This window comes from Pseudopipra pipra, chromosome 2 (assembly GCF_036250125.1).
Source record: "Pseudopipra pipra isolate bDixPip1 chromosome 2, bDixPip1.hap1, whole genome shotgun sequence".
In the NCBI taxonomy this organism is placed as follows: Eukaryota; Metazoa; Chordata; class Aves; order Passeriformes; family Pipridae; genus Pseudopipra; species Pseudopipra pipra.
Window position 1 is genome coordinate 63,381,366 of NC_087550.1, and position 17,068 is coordinate 63,398,433.

Consider the following 17,068-nt stretch of genomic DNA (forward strand, 5'->3'; position numbering starts at 1 on the left):
GTAATATATGATTTTCAAAAAGAGGCGAAGCTGCAAAACTTGTGACTTGAACTTTACAGTAACTTTTCATCCTTTTCCCCACCCCCATTTTTTTAAAGAAAGGGAAAAGTGTCCTGGCAGCAACCATCTTGACTATGCTTAAATACTTTTTCTCTGAAATTTATAATTAAATAGTTCATCTGCAGTGGTTTTTACACCTTGCTCCTTACTTACAGTGACATGGATATAATAGTCTTTTTAAAAGCCTTGTTGTTTGATATTTAAGAGAGCAGCATTGAAATAAGGAGTGCTGGGGTTTAAAGTAGGTGAGTTTTGGAGGTAGTACCACTCTATGTGGCAAGGTGAATGACAGGAAGTCAAATGGACATTACTCAACACTTATTTCTGTCTAATAAGACCAATTTCCTTGTCCAATCCTTTCAGTGCTGTGACAGTGCAATTTATTTCTGAAGGGAATTGCTTTCATAGGGGTATTATGAAATTTCAGTACCTTATAAATAGATGGGTATATGTAGTTAGCATTTACAGATGTTGTAGGGCAAAAGTATGGGAGGATATAATGAGTGCAAATAGGAAAATAGGGGAGGTTTAACATATGAGACCTGAATATTTCATTTAGGAGGCAAGAAGGGAGGCGTGCAAGTATTCTGATATTTGACAGAAGGTTAATAACAAAGCTAGACTAGGGTGAGAACGCAGACTCCCTAGAAGGCAAACAGTGGTATTTTTAAATTGGTAAAGGAAGTCAGTGAAGAGTGCTTCAAAGCAAAAATGCAGAGAGAATGGATTTTATATTTAGTACAAAATAGTGGCAGTTGACTTGGGCTCAACATTCAGTGTCATAATGCAAAGAGTGAAATGATAAGAATAGTTTTAAGTAGCAAGTTAGACATATTAAGTGCTGAGGTGAAATTATCTTGGGTTGGAATTATTTCTTGTTCTCTCCTGACCGTAAAGTGGGCTTTAGAAAGTGACAAATCCTTGATGAATCTAGGCAGTGAAGGAAGGAGAAGTGCAGATAGGCAATACTAGAAATTTATTGTCAGTGTGGTTGAAATGTGTGTGCTGGTGTCAGTTTGTTAATGCTTTCTGTTTCAATGCCAGTTTCCATTGGGCTTTTTAGATTAAAAAAAAAAAAGAAAGGGAAAAAAGGGGAAACTTATCGCTGGCGCTGAAGAAGTAGTTCTTTGCCACTCTGAGCTCTCTAAGTATGTAAGCATATGAGCAGATAAAGCTGGCCTGTTTTAGTTGGCATTCAGAGGCGAGATTTTAACTTAGTGTCTGTCTGGCAAATGCTTTCTGTGCATGGGTGCAGTTATTCCCTAGCAGCCTCAACAACAGCAAGTTTAAAAAATCGAGCCCATGATCAGTAAGTGCTTGTCTAGAACGTGACCGGAAAAGATCTGGTTTAGGACTTCATGTTATAAAAGGGTCACTTTTTTTTCCCAATCTCTGAGAAAAACATTTACAGCAGGAGTGTCCTGTACTGAAAACAGCTTCTAGTAGTTCATATTTCCACTGATAATTATCCTGTCTTGCCAGTGATGTTTAGATAGGCCTTGGCATTTTCTATAAAGTACTGAAAATTAAGTACAAGCCTTTGAAATAGACTCATTGTCTCGTCTAATTGTTTTCAGTTAAAGCCAGAAAATGTTCTTTAGTACTGAAGCCCTTGCCAAATATTTGTAAGATCCAGATGCTTTAAAATTAATGATTGCATGTTCTGTTGAGTCAGCTTTTTACTTTTGCAGGTTTCTAAAATTTATTTTCTTCGAATACAGGCTATATAGTATTCTCAGAAATTGAACAGCTTTTGTAAAGTACGTACAGCAGATATTAATAACATGTGCTGACAAAGTGAGTGTAGTAAGTCTTCACTTTTTAAATAAACCTGCAAGTGTCATATAACATAAACTACTCAACACAGAGAAGCATCACAGTGTATCCATTAGAAGTCTCTGACTATTAATTCAACCTTATGCTTTATGGTAGCACGTGCAACAAGGCTAAAGCAGCCTGACTACATAACATGAATGTTCTTTTTCTTCTCCTTTCTATTCCTTGCCCTATTCCTGAAGACTACGTACGGTATGCCCATGGGTTAATATCAGAATATATTCCTGAAGATCTGAGTAAGGAATTGTTAAAATACTTAGGGTAAGTATTGTTCCAGCTAGCTGAGAGTATTATATGGCATGCATTAATGTCCTTTAGGTGATTTCTGTTGAAACTGAGATTTGTTCATCAAGGTTGCAGTGAATGTCACAATGAGATTATATTTGCCACACTCTGAATGTGATTTTTCAAATGTAGATTATGCCTTTCTGTTTCTCCTATGATGTTAAGGACCATGGGCTGGGAGTGAGATGTAATAGTTAAGTTGGATGTGTCTTTTGTCATAGCTGCATCATGAAACCCTGAGTAATATATCCTATTTTAAAGCAAGCAGGAAGCAAATCGAAAGAGTTAGAGCAGTTTGTCCAGAATGGTCAAGCATGAGCAGCAGAACCAGGAGTAGTGTCCTTATGTCCAGTCCTCTTTCCTTTTCCCTACTCACTCAGTGCTGCTGGAGTTTGACTTCACATATCTAACCTGTGTTAGTTTATATTTAAATCTGGAAGGTGAGCCAGCATCCTCATCCTCGTGTTCCCTGACAAGAAGGAGCCTTTGCTTGTAGCATCACTGGGACCCTGCACCTACTCCTCAGTTCAGTTCTGTTATGGTGACCCATGGAAAAGTGTGCAATTTGCAGCTTGAAGCCCCACAGCTGAACAGTGTTATAAATCAGGAACACAGAGTCCATGAGCTGCTTTTTGGAAGGGCTTTGCCACATGTTAGCAGCTGATAGCCAAGGTAGCCTTTGTGAGGAAGGAATTGCAGACTTTAGGTTGTGCAATCCATCTGTCTTCATTTATAAAAAATTAACTTAAAATCTTTTGTTCTGCAGGCTCCCAGAACTCAGAAACCCAGCACCAGAGCCACCATTGAAGGTAGGAGAACATTAGGATGTTGATAGATACATTGTGTTGTAAGGTAATTTCTCTGAATTATTGTTAAAACTAGACCAGGCCAAGCACTGAGTACAATACACTAAATAAGTTGGCCTTGTGAAAGCCAGTCTAAAACAACACAAAAAATTTACCAGGTAACTCATACTTTTTAATAAGGAATAACTTGCTTGGTTTTCCTGTTTAAAAAAGGGGAGGGAAAGAGGGAGACATATTTTCTGGTTTTGGTCAGCAGTCTTTTCATATGTGTTTTGCTGATTATAGTTTTATTGAGGTTGAAGGGACAATATGACCTCATAGATTTTCTTTCATATATAATTTATGAGGACCCCGAAAGGGACCTCCTGGGTCATGGATTCCCAGACAACCATATTGGATAATCTCTCATACACTGACCATTCTTCACTGTAAGTCTCACTAGGATTTTTTATTTCCATTACTTCTCTTGGAAGACTGTTCCATAACCTCATTCCTCTGATGCTCAGAAACCTTTCTGTAAATTCCACCTTGAATTTATTCATGGCCAATTTATTCCCCTATGCTTTTGTGCTAACTTTATCATTTTTTTTTAAATTGAAATGGCTTTTTTCCCTCCCTTACATTAGTTCTCTCAATGTGTAAAGGGAAAACATATATCCTTTGTGTATCATTTGGTGAAGCCAGCGTGGTTGTGTAAGGTGGGTTCTCCATTCCCTCATCATTAGAGAAACATTTCTTTACACCTATTCCAAGGTTAATTCAATTGTTTCAAAGCAGGTGACCAGAATAATGTATAATAATTTCTGATAAAACCTTTATTCATACAGTATGATGGCATTCTTCCCTTCTTGTCTTAACTAGAAGTACTTTGTCCCATTACAGATTAGAATCCCGTTTGCACCTATTGATGTGTTATGTACCAGACAGCTCTCAGTCATGCTGTGAACAGTTAAGACAGTTGTTTTTTTCTCCACTGCAGTTTTTACTTGATCAGCATTCAGATTTACAAGAAATTCATGCAGTTAGCTGCTGTGTACATGGTGTTTTACTTCTTCTGTACTTTTAGTTTGTTTTTAATGTTTCCAGTCTTGAAGATTCCTTGGCTTTTCCTTCACAGTGTTAAAAGCTCTTTAGGTATTCATAATGCGACTCAGTGGTGTACATTCAGCAAATGTTAGCATTCTGTTATCTTTAATTACCAATTAATGAACATTTTGAATAGATACTGTTCACGGCAGTCCACTAGTAATCTCCATCTGATCCAGTGACATCCCCTTCTGCATTATTTGCCTTTATTTCCCTTTTACCCACTGTCTTACCTACCTTAAAATTCTTGTGCAGTATTTATTTTCTATAATTTCAGTTGTTTAAGTGGCACCATGTCAAGTCCTCTTGTCACTAGAAAATGTGTTATATTTGAGAAAATAAAGATAAGTCAGTAGGCATTACCTGTGTTTAGTTTTCAGGCTAAGACAGGCTGAGAGAGCTGCGGTTGTTCAGCCTGGAGAAGAGAAGGATCCAGGGAGACCTTATAGCACTTTCCAGTACCTAAAGATGGCTACGAGAGGACTGGAGAGGAATTTTTCACAAGAGCATGTAATGATAGCACAAGGAGGAATGGCCTCAAGCTGAAAGAGGGTAGATTTAAATTAGATATTAGGAAGAAATTCTTTACTGTGAGGGTGGTGAGGCACTGGAACAGGTTGCCCAGAGGGATTGTGAACTCCCCATCCCTGGAAGTGTTCAAGGCCAGGCTAGATGGGGCTCTGAGTAACCTCGTCTAGTCAAAAGCATCCCTGCCCACGGCAGGGGAGGTTGGAACTAGATGACTTTTAAGGTCCCTTTCAATTCAAACCATTCTATGATTCTATGGTTCATTTACTCTCTATCTTTAGTTATTCTTCCTTCTTACATATAGATGGGTCTTTGGCTATTCTGCAACAGTATGGTCTCTACCTGATAGAACATTTGCCAGGTTTTGCCTCTGATCTTGTGATTTCTAAGGTAGTCTCCCAACAGAGTCAGCATATTTAGTTTTACTTCTATCTTGAATAGAGTGATTTCTATTCTCTTTTCTGCCCCTGTGTTTAACCTCCTAATCTTTATTGAAAGTGATTTACTGAGTCAAAGGATTTCTTCCATTTTGGGTCCATACATAGATTAACTTTAATATCTATCCAATTCTTACAGCATAGCAGCTTCACTTTTTCTCTTTTAATTCCCCTTCTGCCTCTGTGGCTAAACAACCTCGTACTGTTTGTTTTAATTTCCTTTCCAAGGTCTAACTCAGCTTGACTTTTTGGCAGCTCGCACTTAATCCCAGTATTACCTGACCCCTAAACCATCTCCTTTTCTTTTCTTTTCTTTTCTTTTCTTTTCTTTTCTTTTCTTTTCTTTTCTTTTCTTTTCTTTTCTTTTCTTTTCTTTTCTTTTCTTTTCTTTTCTTTTCTTTTCTTTTCTTTTCTTTTCTTTTCTTTTCTTTTCTTTTCTTTTCTTTTCTTTTCTTTTCTTTTCTTTTCTTTTCTTTTCTTTTCTTTTCTTTTCTTTTCTTTTCTTTTCTTTTCTTTTCTTTCTCTTTTCTTTTCTTTTCTTTTCTTTTCTTTTCTTTTCTTTTCTTTTCTTTTCTTTTCTTTTCTTTTCTTTTCTTTTCTTTTCTTTTCTTTTCTTTTCTTTTCTTTTCTTCTCTTCTCTTCTCTTCTCTTCTCTTCTCTTCTCTTCTCTTCTCTTCTCTTCTCTTCTCTTCTCTTCTCTTCTCTTCTCTTCTCTTCTCTTCTCTTCTCTTCTCTTCTCTTCTCTTCTCTTCTCTTCTCTTCTCTTCTCTTCTCTTCTCAAATCTTCTCTTCTCTTCTCTTCTCAAATCTTCTCTTCTCTTCTCTTCTCAAATCTTCTCAAATCTTCTCAAATCTTCTCAAATCTTCTCAAATCTTCTCAAATCTTCTCAAATCTTCTCAAATCTTCTCAAATCTTCTCAAATCTTCTCAAATCTTCTCAAATCTTCTCTTCTCAAATCTTCTCAAATCTTCTCAAATCTTCTCAAATCTTCTCTTCTCTTCTCTTCTCTTCTCAAATCTTCTCAAATCTTCTCAAATCTTCTCAAATCTTCTCAAATCTTCTCAAATCTTCTCAAATCTTCTCAAATCTTCTCAAATCTTCTCAAATCTTCTCAAATCTTCTCAAATCTTCTCAAATCTTCTCAAATCTTCTCAAATCTTCTCAAATCTTCTCTTCGTCTTTTTGCAGTCTTTTTCCCCCATTCATTGTAGAATTCTGCTAACACCTAGTATCAGTTGGATTTTTTGGGGGAGGGGTGGTGAACGTGTGCATCTGTGTGAGCAAGGAAGCACATTCATACTGTTTAGTCTGAGAAGTTCTGTCCTTCAAGATTTTTCACCTTGTTTGAAGTAAAAGATCCAAAATCACTTCTTTTTCTTTTACGTTCCTAGTGTCCTCCTCACACATCAAGTCCCTTTGCTTTGCCTTAGGCAAGGAAGGCATATGGTTTGCAAAGTTTGCCCTCCTAGAACCAAGAACCCCACTTTTGATTATCCTTTCCATAAGTATTTTAAACTGAGGCACCTTATGTCTACTGAAACTAGGTTACTTACTGCACTGCCCTTTTCTGCAATGGCCCTGTTACTTACCAAAACGAAGTCTAAAATAACCTCATTTCTGGCTGGTTCGGTGACTGTTCTGTTAAGCAACATGTCAGCTAGCACATACAGGAATAATAGAGCCCTACTGTTATTAATAGCATTTGTTCTCCAATGCATATCTATAGATACGTTATTTCCATTTGGCTGGACAGTTGTTCTGGCTGCACAGTTACTTGGCCCTTGGATTCAGTTAAGAATTATCTTTATGCATTGTAAGAAATATTACGCACACATCAGGAGCCAACTGATATTCATTAGCTATGTAAGCATTTACAACAACTGTATTAAACTTCATGTGATGTACATTTCATATTATGTACTAATAGCTTTTATACCATTGGGATAGTTCTGAGAATCTATTTTTAAAAATAGTTTTATTTCAGCCCTTTGGTTACAGAGGAAATGAGGCTTACAACTGTTCAGTTGTTGAGCAGTGAAATCTTGCTGAGGATCTGAATTATTTCCAGAGCACTGACCAGGGCATGTATGATGTTTCTGTGTTTAAGTCTTTGCATCTTCAAAGATTAAAACACTTTATTTTACAGTCTCAGAGAAGCAAGGTAGGCTTGTACACTCAAACATCTAGTCTCCTTCACATGATTTTATTCGCTTGCATTGACATTTGTCTTCATGAAGGCAAGGTGTATTGAGAGACATAATATATGATTATTGCAAAAGAAGAAGGTTCTAACGTATTTCCTATTTTGCTAAAGTAATTACATGTTTAGAATTTATGTTAAAATCTGAAGGGAGGAGAGGTTTACAGTGATTAGCAGAAAAGCAACAACAGATTCTCTCTAGAAGAGCAAGAGCAAATTTGGTACAGTCTGGACTTTGTGATTTAATGATTAAATCAAAATTGCATGTTCTTTGTATTAATTGCAAGCCATTGATCTTGTGTTGTAATCGTCATACTGTCCATTTTGTCAGCCCAGGGAGTCTGGCCATTGGCAGATGATGAGAGACATTTACAAAGAACATGTAGGCTTTGCTACAACTAAACATCAAGTGTTTTGCTGAAATGCAAACATTTTTGTTGTAAGTTTTAAAAACTTGTTTATCAGATTCCAGAAAGAGGAGAAAAATGATTATTCATTAAATTGTCATTTGAAAATGTAATCACAGCACAGTAAACAGCCTCCTAGAGAAGCTGATCCAGATTCCATTGAAATCAAAAGAAAAGGCTGCAGTTGGATCTGGTTCTAAGAGCAGAGAAATCTAAGCTGCAGACCTGGCTTCTGTGCCAAAGAGAGAGAGGGAGGGGGAGAGAGAGGTATCACAAGCACCATAAACAAAATGAATAAAACAGGATCTTAAAATGTATGGTACCATCCAAGTTGCTTGCAAAATCACTCTCTTTGGCACAAAAACTAGGAAGGCCACAGTCTAGATTTCACAGGATATTAAGGACAGGGTAGTAATATCAGATATATAATAATAATAAAAATACAGTGCTGTAAAATACTATGTACTTTTTTTTCCCTTTTGGAAACATACCAGAAAGTTTTCACCTTTAAACTAAACACATGCTCACAGTTTATGGAAAGAAATATTCATTTTTACAGCCTGATCATGTGAAGTACTGAGAATCGTTCACTTGCATTATTTCTGAAGGTAGAGGGCACACAGCACAGGCAGGGTCAAACTTCTTAATATACTGTTGGATTCAAGTGATGAAGCAGTCAGCAGTGCTATGTCAGTGTTTCACTGTTACCAAACTGTAGAAACTAATTAATTCTAAAGGCTGTGAACAAACTGATAATAGTAGACTGGATGATCATCCACTTGTGTTGGCAGATAGCAATCAATAACACTGGAGTTGCTGCACAGTTCCGTGGGATCATGGGGACCAGAGTCTAGGTTCCTTGACTGTTAGGCAGTAACTTTCAACAGCTGCTTCATAAAGTTGTCTAAATAGACTCTGACATCAAAGTCACTATCATGGCTCATTTCTAAAAGTCATTCTTCAGAAGGCTAGGAGGAAAATGCTTCCCATGGCAGTGAATGATCTCTTCTAAATGTTGTAGAGATGGTATATATTCACTTGTCAAGAAGACGATTGCAAAGAGAAATCTACCGTTCTTGCTGCAGATTCTTCAGTTGATTGCCAGTCCTGTTTTGGTGCTATGGTTACATTATAAAGCCAAAGCTTTGAACTTCCATGTGTCTACATCGTAAAAGTGGTTGACAGAGCAACTTCCTCACTCTAACATTTCAGAAAAGGAAATTGTCAGATGTCCCTGTGGAACCAGAAGAAGACTATACTAAACTCAACAGCGACAACCTGAAAACCAAAAAGGTAAGCAAGCCTTGCATTCATGCATGTTTTGCTAAAGCATAGGTTAATATCCAATATTAGCACAGAGTGCTTAACTTTCTCTTCCAAAACACATCAGGAAAACAAATACAGAATTATCTGATATCTGTATCTTACATCTCCTTGAACTTTGCATTCAGGTTTAATTTGACTTTCACAGTTTTAATTTCCCATTCTGAACTCTTCTATACTGTTACTGCTTGGCTGTATTTGACCAGTGAACATTCCAGTGAACCTCGCAGACTTAGACACGTGTTAAGGTGCTCAGCTAATGTTTACGAAGCTCTTTGAGATCTTTAGATGAGAAATCCTATGGCTTAGTGATAGCAACTGTTAAATTTCAGTTACTTGAAAAAGAAACAAAGATGGCAGCATTTACTTACATTCCGAGGGATGCTAAGACAGGCTTTATTTTATGTAGAAATATTGCTTGTGCACTTACTTATGTCAACTTAATGAAGTTAAATCAACACAGAACTTACTGATTGCCAGCTTCAAAGCAAGTTTGGAGGCCAATTCAAATCGGAGTCCAGCAGTGCCTGCCACTGTACTATTCCTAGGAGAGCAACAGAGATGTGAAAAGAAATAGAGCCTGTCTTTGTGTGCCAGAGGCTTGTACTGGCTTATTTCTCTGAACATGGAAAGAAAATGAATCTTCCTCCAATCCTTCGGGAACCGAAAAGACCCACTGTGCTGGTCTTGTGACCTTCAGACTAATGCTGACTACTCGTTATCCCTTTGCAAAGAGAAGCAGCTGGTGACAGATGCATTCCTTCCTCCTCCCAAACCCCCCAAATTTTTTGTACTCAGTGCACATTCGAGTTTTGAAGTAAGAGGATTGCCCCCTAAGTCAGGGTGATGAATAGTTTAAAATATCCATGTTTCCCCCTTCCCCGATTATATACCTATAGCTTTTGAACTTAGCATAAATATAGAAATAAATTGAGGAAAAATAATTCATTTTAACATTAAATATGATTTACTTCTGAAGTAATGAAGCACATTGATGAGAGAATCTGGGAAAGAAAAGATAGCTCTTGGACTCTGTACAGTGTACTATTCTTTTTTAAATACTTTGGCAGTGGTTTTGTTTGTAGAGTAACACAGGCAATTGTACTGTTGCTGTGTATCTCCATCCTATCCATAACCATCTAGCTGATCCCAAGTATTGTAATTGTGAAGTTCTGCAGACTGAGGAATATCATAAAGAAAGGTCAATGCAAAGTTTTCTTAATAGGGAAAGCAGCTAGAGATTTAAAACGTTATGTTTTAAAATAAAAGAAAGAAAAGAGGTCAGCTCTGTAAAATGTGACTCATAAAATGTGTTTTAGGTGTAAAAGTCTGGTAAGTTGTCCCAATGGCCTCAAAAGTGCTTTGCAAATGTTAGTTACTTTCTTCATTCCTAGTTCTTCATCTCTTTTCCCTTTATTTCACTGTGTCTAGAGTCTTTGATAGTAAATCAGTGTGAATTATTCATCATCTGTAATGCAAGTCTGTAATTCAGCCTGCTGACAGCATAATCATGAGATTGAGGTGGAGGGTACTGTATGCATCTGTTATATTGCATGCATTATTCCTCTTAATGTACACTCAGGGATTATCCCAAAGTAAACGTTTGATTTGGGATACCTCATTCTGCAGAAAGGAAAGATGTTTCACCTCCTTGTCCCTGTAATTGGTTTTCTGTCTTTGTCTGAGGTTAAGTAGTTCATGACAAGTATTTTCCAGTTTGAATAATCTCGAATTTGTTTTTAAAGGTTTTTCTCTTGCAATTCAAAGCCTGCAAAACATTATCTTTACTGTTATATACAAAAAAAAATGATTCAACTTCTTGCTCAGCTTCTGTATTTAGGAGTTTGTAGCATATATTCCTCCCCTGTGGAGATGCTGTTTAACTGGTTTTGTTTATTATTTCACTAACAGGCAAATACCAAGCTGTCTGCAGCACAGAAGGCTCTGGCCAAAGTTGATAAGAGTGGAATGAAATCCATTTCTACCTTCTTCAGCTCCAAACCTAAATCATCAAAATAAAGACTTGTTCTTGAAAGAGTTTAATACAGTGGTTATTTTTATGTTAAGTTAAAGATGTCTCCTGGGGCTTTTTGTTACTATAGTGTATGCAGGGTATGTCTGGTTACATGGTGGAGTGTGATGAAGAGGCAGCATGACACAGAGCTCTTGTGCCTTAGTGGGGCAAGGCATGCAGATATTCCAGCCTGGGTGGAATTCCATCGGGAAGATGGTCTAGCTGCTTCAACATGGTGAGCTGAGAAGCAAAGCTTAGCGTGGTGCCATACTTCTTCTAGAGCAAGCCCAGTCAAGGCCACCAGAGAGTTTTCTCCATCACACTTCATGCTGGGCTGAAAACGTGCCCTCCTTTGATGAGTTCTTTTATTCATAAGGAGCATTATTTTTTGAGATTTTCTGAAGTTTTTTACCCAGTATTACACCAGAGTGGGATGGCATTGTTACATTTTTATTTTGACACAAATCTAACTGCTGATGTAATGCTGATGCATTGTCATTGGTGGCAATTTATCGAGGCAAAGATATTGTCTGTGTTGGGATTTGGGATGTTTTCAATATGCTAGAAACTAATTGCAATAAATGTCAATGTACATGTAATGCAATAAAGTGCTTTGTGTAACAAACTTGTGTTTGTTGTATTTGCTGTATGTTTCAAGAGTTAGATTAGGTTTCAGGACATTTCTTAAGGGGTTTTGGTATTTTCCTGTTGTATAAATTTTAATCTTTAAAGAGTTACGGCATCTCTTTGGCTTAGACGATAAATCTCTTGGCACATAGCAATATAGGGGTATTTTTATGTTTAGTTCAAAGGTCAAGAGGTCCTTATGAAAATAATTAGGGAAATACTGATTTAAAGGCAAAAATGGTTTTTTTTTTTTAAGAAGCCTATTTGGAGCTGGATTCAAAAGCTTAAATTGTGAGTGTCTTAGATAAGGTTTAGTTTTATGAAGTTTTGCACAAGGTAGGACTGTTGCTTAAAATGCCCTACCCACTCTTTTCTATGTTCTTTAGTCATTGCAGAGTATTCCTGTATATTTAGAGGGATAACTGGTCTTGCAGCTTTCCTGACTCACAGAATTGAAAAAGAAATGGAGTCACTGGGATCATTTTTACGGATCTAGCCAGTTCTGCATAGCACTTGGTTTCATCCACCAGTTGTTTTACTGAGTCATTGCTGTGGATCAACTACAGTGTGTGTTTCTGAAAGACACTCCTAAAATATGTCATTCATTGCTACTTCAGCTTAATGTGAGTTTCAGAGAAATTAGGGGGTTCTCCTTTTGAGTAACTTATGCCATTTTTCCACTTCAGACTTACTTGCTGCATTTTACAACTCTTGGATTCCAGTGCTGTCTGTTAGGTTAAAGAGCTCTATGGCATTGTCTTCCAGCCAGAAATGAATGAGAAGCCCTGCTTTGTGTTTTGCAGTTGTTGGGGTTTGTATGCCTTTCAAAATGGTGGTTTTCTGAAGTTTTGGACATAGTTTGTGTATGAAGAAGTCAGTGGTTAGAATTCCAGATAGAGGAGAATATCTGGAAAATTATCTCTGATAATAACTACAGTGTGATAAGCCCAGAATGAGCAATTGTGGCCATAAACTGGAAGGGTTAAATTTTGGAAAACTTTCAGCCTAGCCCAGCAGCTTATTTGTTGAGGAAACCCCTCAACATCACTCAAAAATGTCAGATAATGAATGCTATGAGGAAAAAAAAATGGAAAAAGAAAGGCACATACTGTCATTTTAATGGAGAAGTTTTATGCATTAAGCAACATGTAAGGGAGTGTTTTGGTAAAAGAAAGGACTTGTGTATCTATTAATGGAAAGCCAATTTCGAGCACTAGAAGATGCTGAGAAAGCAGACAAGCATGGGAGAGGTGTTTGATGGGAAAACCAAGAATGGAAGAGACTTAAGTTAGAAACAGGAACTATGAAGTAGAACATATACATGGTAAAAGCTCTTTAGGATATTTAAATCTGCTGTTTTTAGGGGTTTGGTTTTCAATAGTTGAAAAGTTTTGTGAAATAAATTTTGGAAATGCACTGACTGAACTGTTGAAGAACCTTCTAAGAAAATATCCCAGTTTCTCTGGTCAGAATTTGAGAAGAAGGAGGAAAACTAATAAAGATGAGAGGCCTTTGTGCTGACTTCTGATCTGGACAACCAGTTTTTATTTTTTCTTACTCTGTATATGACTTTCACATCTGCTGCGGCACTCAAGGACTAGGTCTAGAGTTCTTCCTCTGTGCATAGATGCATTGTGCTTTAGTGTGTCACATCTCAACTTTAGCTGTCAGCTGTGCTGTAACTTACAAAAATAGTGATTTTATTAGTGACCTTGCTTTTGGAACAGGAATTTGTGCATGATAAAAAAAATAAGCCATTTCCAAAAGCCGTTAGAGCTTTCACGTGAAAACAAAAACTTTTCCCTTTAGGAAAGCATGAAATACATTAAGTAACTTTGAAACTTCCTCAACATGTAGCTGTAAGAAGTTATGAAGAACATATGGTGCCAAGTACATAAAACAATATTTCCTACCACAATGAGGATTTAAATATAGTTACTCTGCCTGGCCAGCAGTAGCAGTAGGTCATTATGAAGTGCTGCTTTGCTATTTCTTCTTGGTTAACATAGTATGAAACACTATGCCAGCACCATTATAGAAACGTGGTCTTACTTTATTTCTTTTTCTGTGTTAACATGACATCTCTACATGTTCATGTAAATATCTGATGAGTTGTGATGCTTTTATAGTTGTTTTTTTGGGATTAAGTAGCTCTTATATTTTTCCTTTTTTGGACTTCACATAGCAAATGGATTGACATCAGTGGGCATGGAAAACTTCATAAGGAAATACAAGCACTGACTTAGGGATATGTAAGGATCAAATTATACATCATTTTCAGTCTTAAGTAATAAACTTAGTTCCATTTGTAGAAGTGGCAATTAGTGATTTCAATATTTTCAATGGAAAGGGGGACATTCTGGATCCCTTTCCCCACCCTCGACGTGGGGGAGCCCAGTTGTGGTTCCTTCTCCATCTGAAGAACCATTCCGACGTCTTGAGGGATAGGGAAAGGGGACTCCAGCGACAGGGTTTTTCAGGCCCCGAGCCTGGAGGGGAGAGGTGCTCCCCCCTCCCCCCAGCACCCACGTGGCTCCATGGCAGGCACAGAGACAGCACACCGGGCGTGGAGAGGAGGCAAGAGAGGGTTTATTGTTGGGGATGTCACATTTATAGGGTTAGGGAGAATCACAGGTTAACCAATTAGAAGTCTCAAGGGGTTTACAGGAACACCCAATCACAGGAAGGGGTTAACAAGGACCAATGGGACACCTCAGGACACCTTTCCCAGGACATTCCTGCATGGGAGATAACAGTTGCTGTGGGGGGTGTTGGGAAGAAGAAACACGTGTTTACAAAGGGACCACAAAGAGCCATCCTAAAACATGTTCAAACAAGTTTCTCATCAGACTTAGTGCTACATCCCACCCTTTTTTATTCCTTAAAGATGAATATGTCTTTATTGATATATGGATTTTAAATTTACCCCATTCTCTTAGTGTCTGAGGGTGTCCCTATAAAACAGAAATTAAAAATGTTTTTATTGATGTATTCATAAACAAGTTTTTCACTTACACAAACTTCCAATTTACTGCTGAACCAAACAAACTACTTATTGCTGTTAATTTTAGTTTCATTAGAGTCCAAATGGTTGTTTTCTTCTGTTTCTCGGAGGCAGTCCTGGTGTCCAGAGGGGCTGCGGCGGCGGCTGCTGCCTCGGCCACATGGCGGGACGGGGGGTGCTGTGTGCGGCAGGAGCAGGGCGCAGGCGGGATCGGCGGGGGCCGCCAGCAGCGCCGGGGTCTCGGCGGGGCGGCGGTACCGCGGGTGTCCGGTCCGGTCTGTCGCGGGGCGGGGTGCGCCCCGGGCGGCTCGGCCGGTGGGAGCTGGAGCGGCGGGAGCGGGGCTGGCTGATGTAGGGGCTTCCCCAGAGCCGCGGCGCGGTGGGGCCGCGCAGGGGGATTGCTGCGGAGCTGTTTCTAGCAGCTTTAACCCTTTTTTCGCCATGCTGGCGTGGTAACTATCTTTCACGTTAGCAAAGCAGTCTTATTAGATGACTTGCGGATGGAATTAAATATGTTCTTTAAGCTTTCTTTTTCTTACTTAAAGAGGCATGCACGCTTCTTGTAGTTACAGGTTTACAGGGGGAGAGGTTTAGGGAGTATGCCGAAGTCTGCTTATAAGGGAATATGCCGGGTCTGCTCCTTACCTGAATGTCCTCAGGAAGGTTGAGGTATTCAAAACAGGCTGCTCTCTTGTGGTGATGCCGTCTGCTAATACCTTGACGCTTAGACTCCGGTCCTCCGTTGAGCACGACTTCGCCCCAGTCTGTGCGTTAGGACTGCTCTAATCTTCACAGAAGAGTTCAAACAATCTTGGCCTTCACCACGTGGCACCAATTACGGCGGATTGAGGGGGATTGGGGAAGACTTCGGGGCGTCGGGGAACACAGATGTCGCATCTGCGCCTTAGGAATCACCTATCTTCATAGAAGAGTTCAGTAAATTCGTTTCTTCACACGGTGGCACCAGTTCTGGATCCCTTTCCCCACCCTCGACGTGGGGGAGCCCAGTTGTGGTTCCTTCTCCATCTGAAGAACCATTCCGACGTCTTGAGGGATAGGGAAAGGGGACTCCAGCGACAGGGTTTTTCAGGCCCCGAGCCTGGAGGGGAGAGGTGCTCCCCCCTCCCCCCAGCACCCACGTGGCTCCATGGCAGGCACAGAGACAGCACACCGGGCGTGGAGAGGAGGCAAGAGAGGGTTTATTGTTGGGGATGTCACATTTATAGGGTTAGGGAGAATCACAGGTTAACCAATTAGAAGTCTCAAGGGGTTTACAGGAACACCCAATCACAGGAAGGGGTTAACAAGGACCAATGGGACACCTCAGGACACCTTTCCCAGGACATTCCTGCATGGGAGATAACAGTTGCTGTGGGGGGTGTTGGGAAGAAGAAACACGTGTTTACAAAGGGACCACAAAGAGCCATCCTAAAACATGTTCAAACAAGTTTCTCATCAGACTTAGTGCTACAGGACATAGTTGGCAGAATTTGCATTCAGATCTGAAATCTGTAAGAATTCAGTGATACTTGTTTTCAGGTGGATGCTTATTTGAATAATGTTTATGACTAGGGTTTTCTCTTTCCTTTGTAGATGCCTGCAAAAAGACACGCAAAGAAGAAATGAAAGGAGCATAAGGAGACTCACTAATATTGTTTTAACTTGCCATAATCTCAAAGCTGCTTTTAAAGGCTTTTTTTACACATTTTCTGAAAATAAATGCTTGAAATTAGACATGCCCCGTTCCAAGAAAAAACAAATCTCAGCAGATTAACATTGTTAAATATGCAGTGTGTTAAACATACACTGCTTCAAATTTTATAGCTTATACACTATTGGTCTATCGGGCCCTTCCAGGAAAGCACTTATGAGCATGCCTAATGTTAAGCACATGAGCAGTGATACTGAAGTCAGCACTGTTGTTCGCGTAGATAAGTGCTTTGCTGGATCAGCGCCTAAAGTCTTGTTAGGTGCTGAGCATCCTGATCCATATCCAGAAAAGCACTTACATACACCCTTATCTTGAAGTGGAAGAGCCAGTCTAATTTTTGTGCATTAGTGTTCACCATAAAATCTCTCTTGGCACAATGACTCATATGCTTAAAATTAAGCACCTGCCTAAGTATTTTGCAAGGTCAGACCAACAGCATCCTTGAGCAACTCTTAAATACTTGATTTTTTATGAATTTTCCTTTTTTTTTTTTTTACTCATTTTTAATAGAATATATTATTTTAGTGGACATAATCACAAGTTTTAGAAGCTGTATAGCAAAATATGTTGTATGCATTTTCCTTCTTTCTTTGTCAGAATCTATCCAAATTTAGCAAAGTGGCCTTTTTGGACTAGAAGTCCAATTTTCCAATATAGAATCAACCAAAATGAAAAAAAATGTGAACTCTATTTTTTTAGGACATTTACATTTTTTGAAATAACTTCATTGAGTTTGATTTACA

General features: G+C 38.8%; 1 protein-coding gene across 5 annotated transcripts in view; it reads left to right on the forward strand.

Moving 5' to 3' along the window:
- RNASEH2B (ribonuclease H2 subunit B) overlaps positions 1-16,369 on the forward strand; it is a 44,675-nt gene extending 28,306 nt beyond the window's left edge. For 3 of the 5 annotated variants that reach the window (XM_064645726.1, XM_064645728.1, XM_064645729.1), the window contains 4 exons: positions 2,079-2,157; positions 2,948-2,990; positions 8,859-8,939; positions 10,881-11,608. In XM_064645726.1, coding sequence (XP_064501796.1) covers positions 2,079-2,157; positions 2,948-2,990; positions 8,859-8,939; positions 10,881-10,988 — 311 coding nt within the window. In that variant the 3' untranslated portion in view covers positions 10,989-11,608. The other 2 variants (XM_064645730.1, XM_064645731.1) reach the window with 2 other exon arrangements.
- Positions 16,370-17,068: the final 699 nt, after the last annotated feature.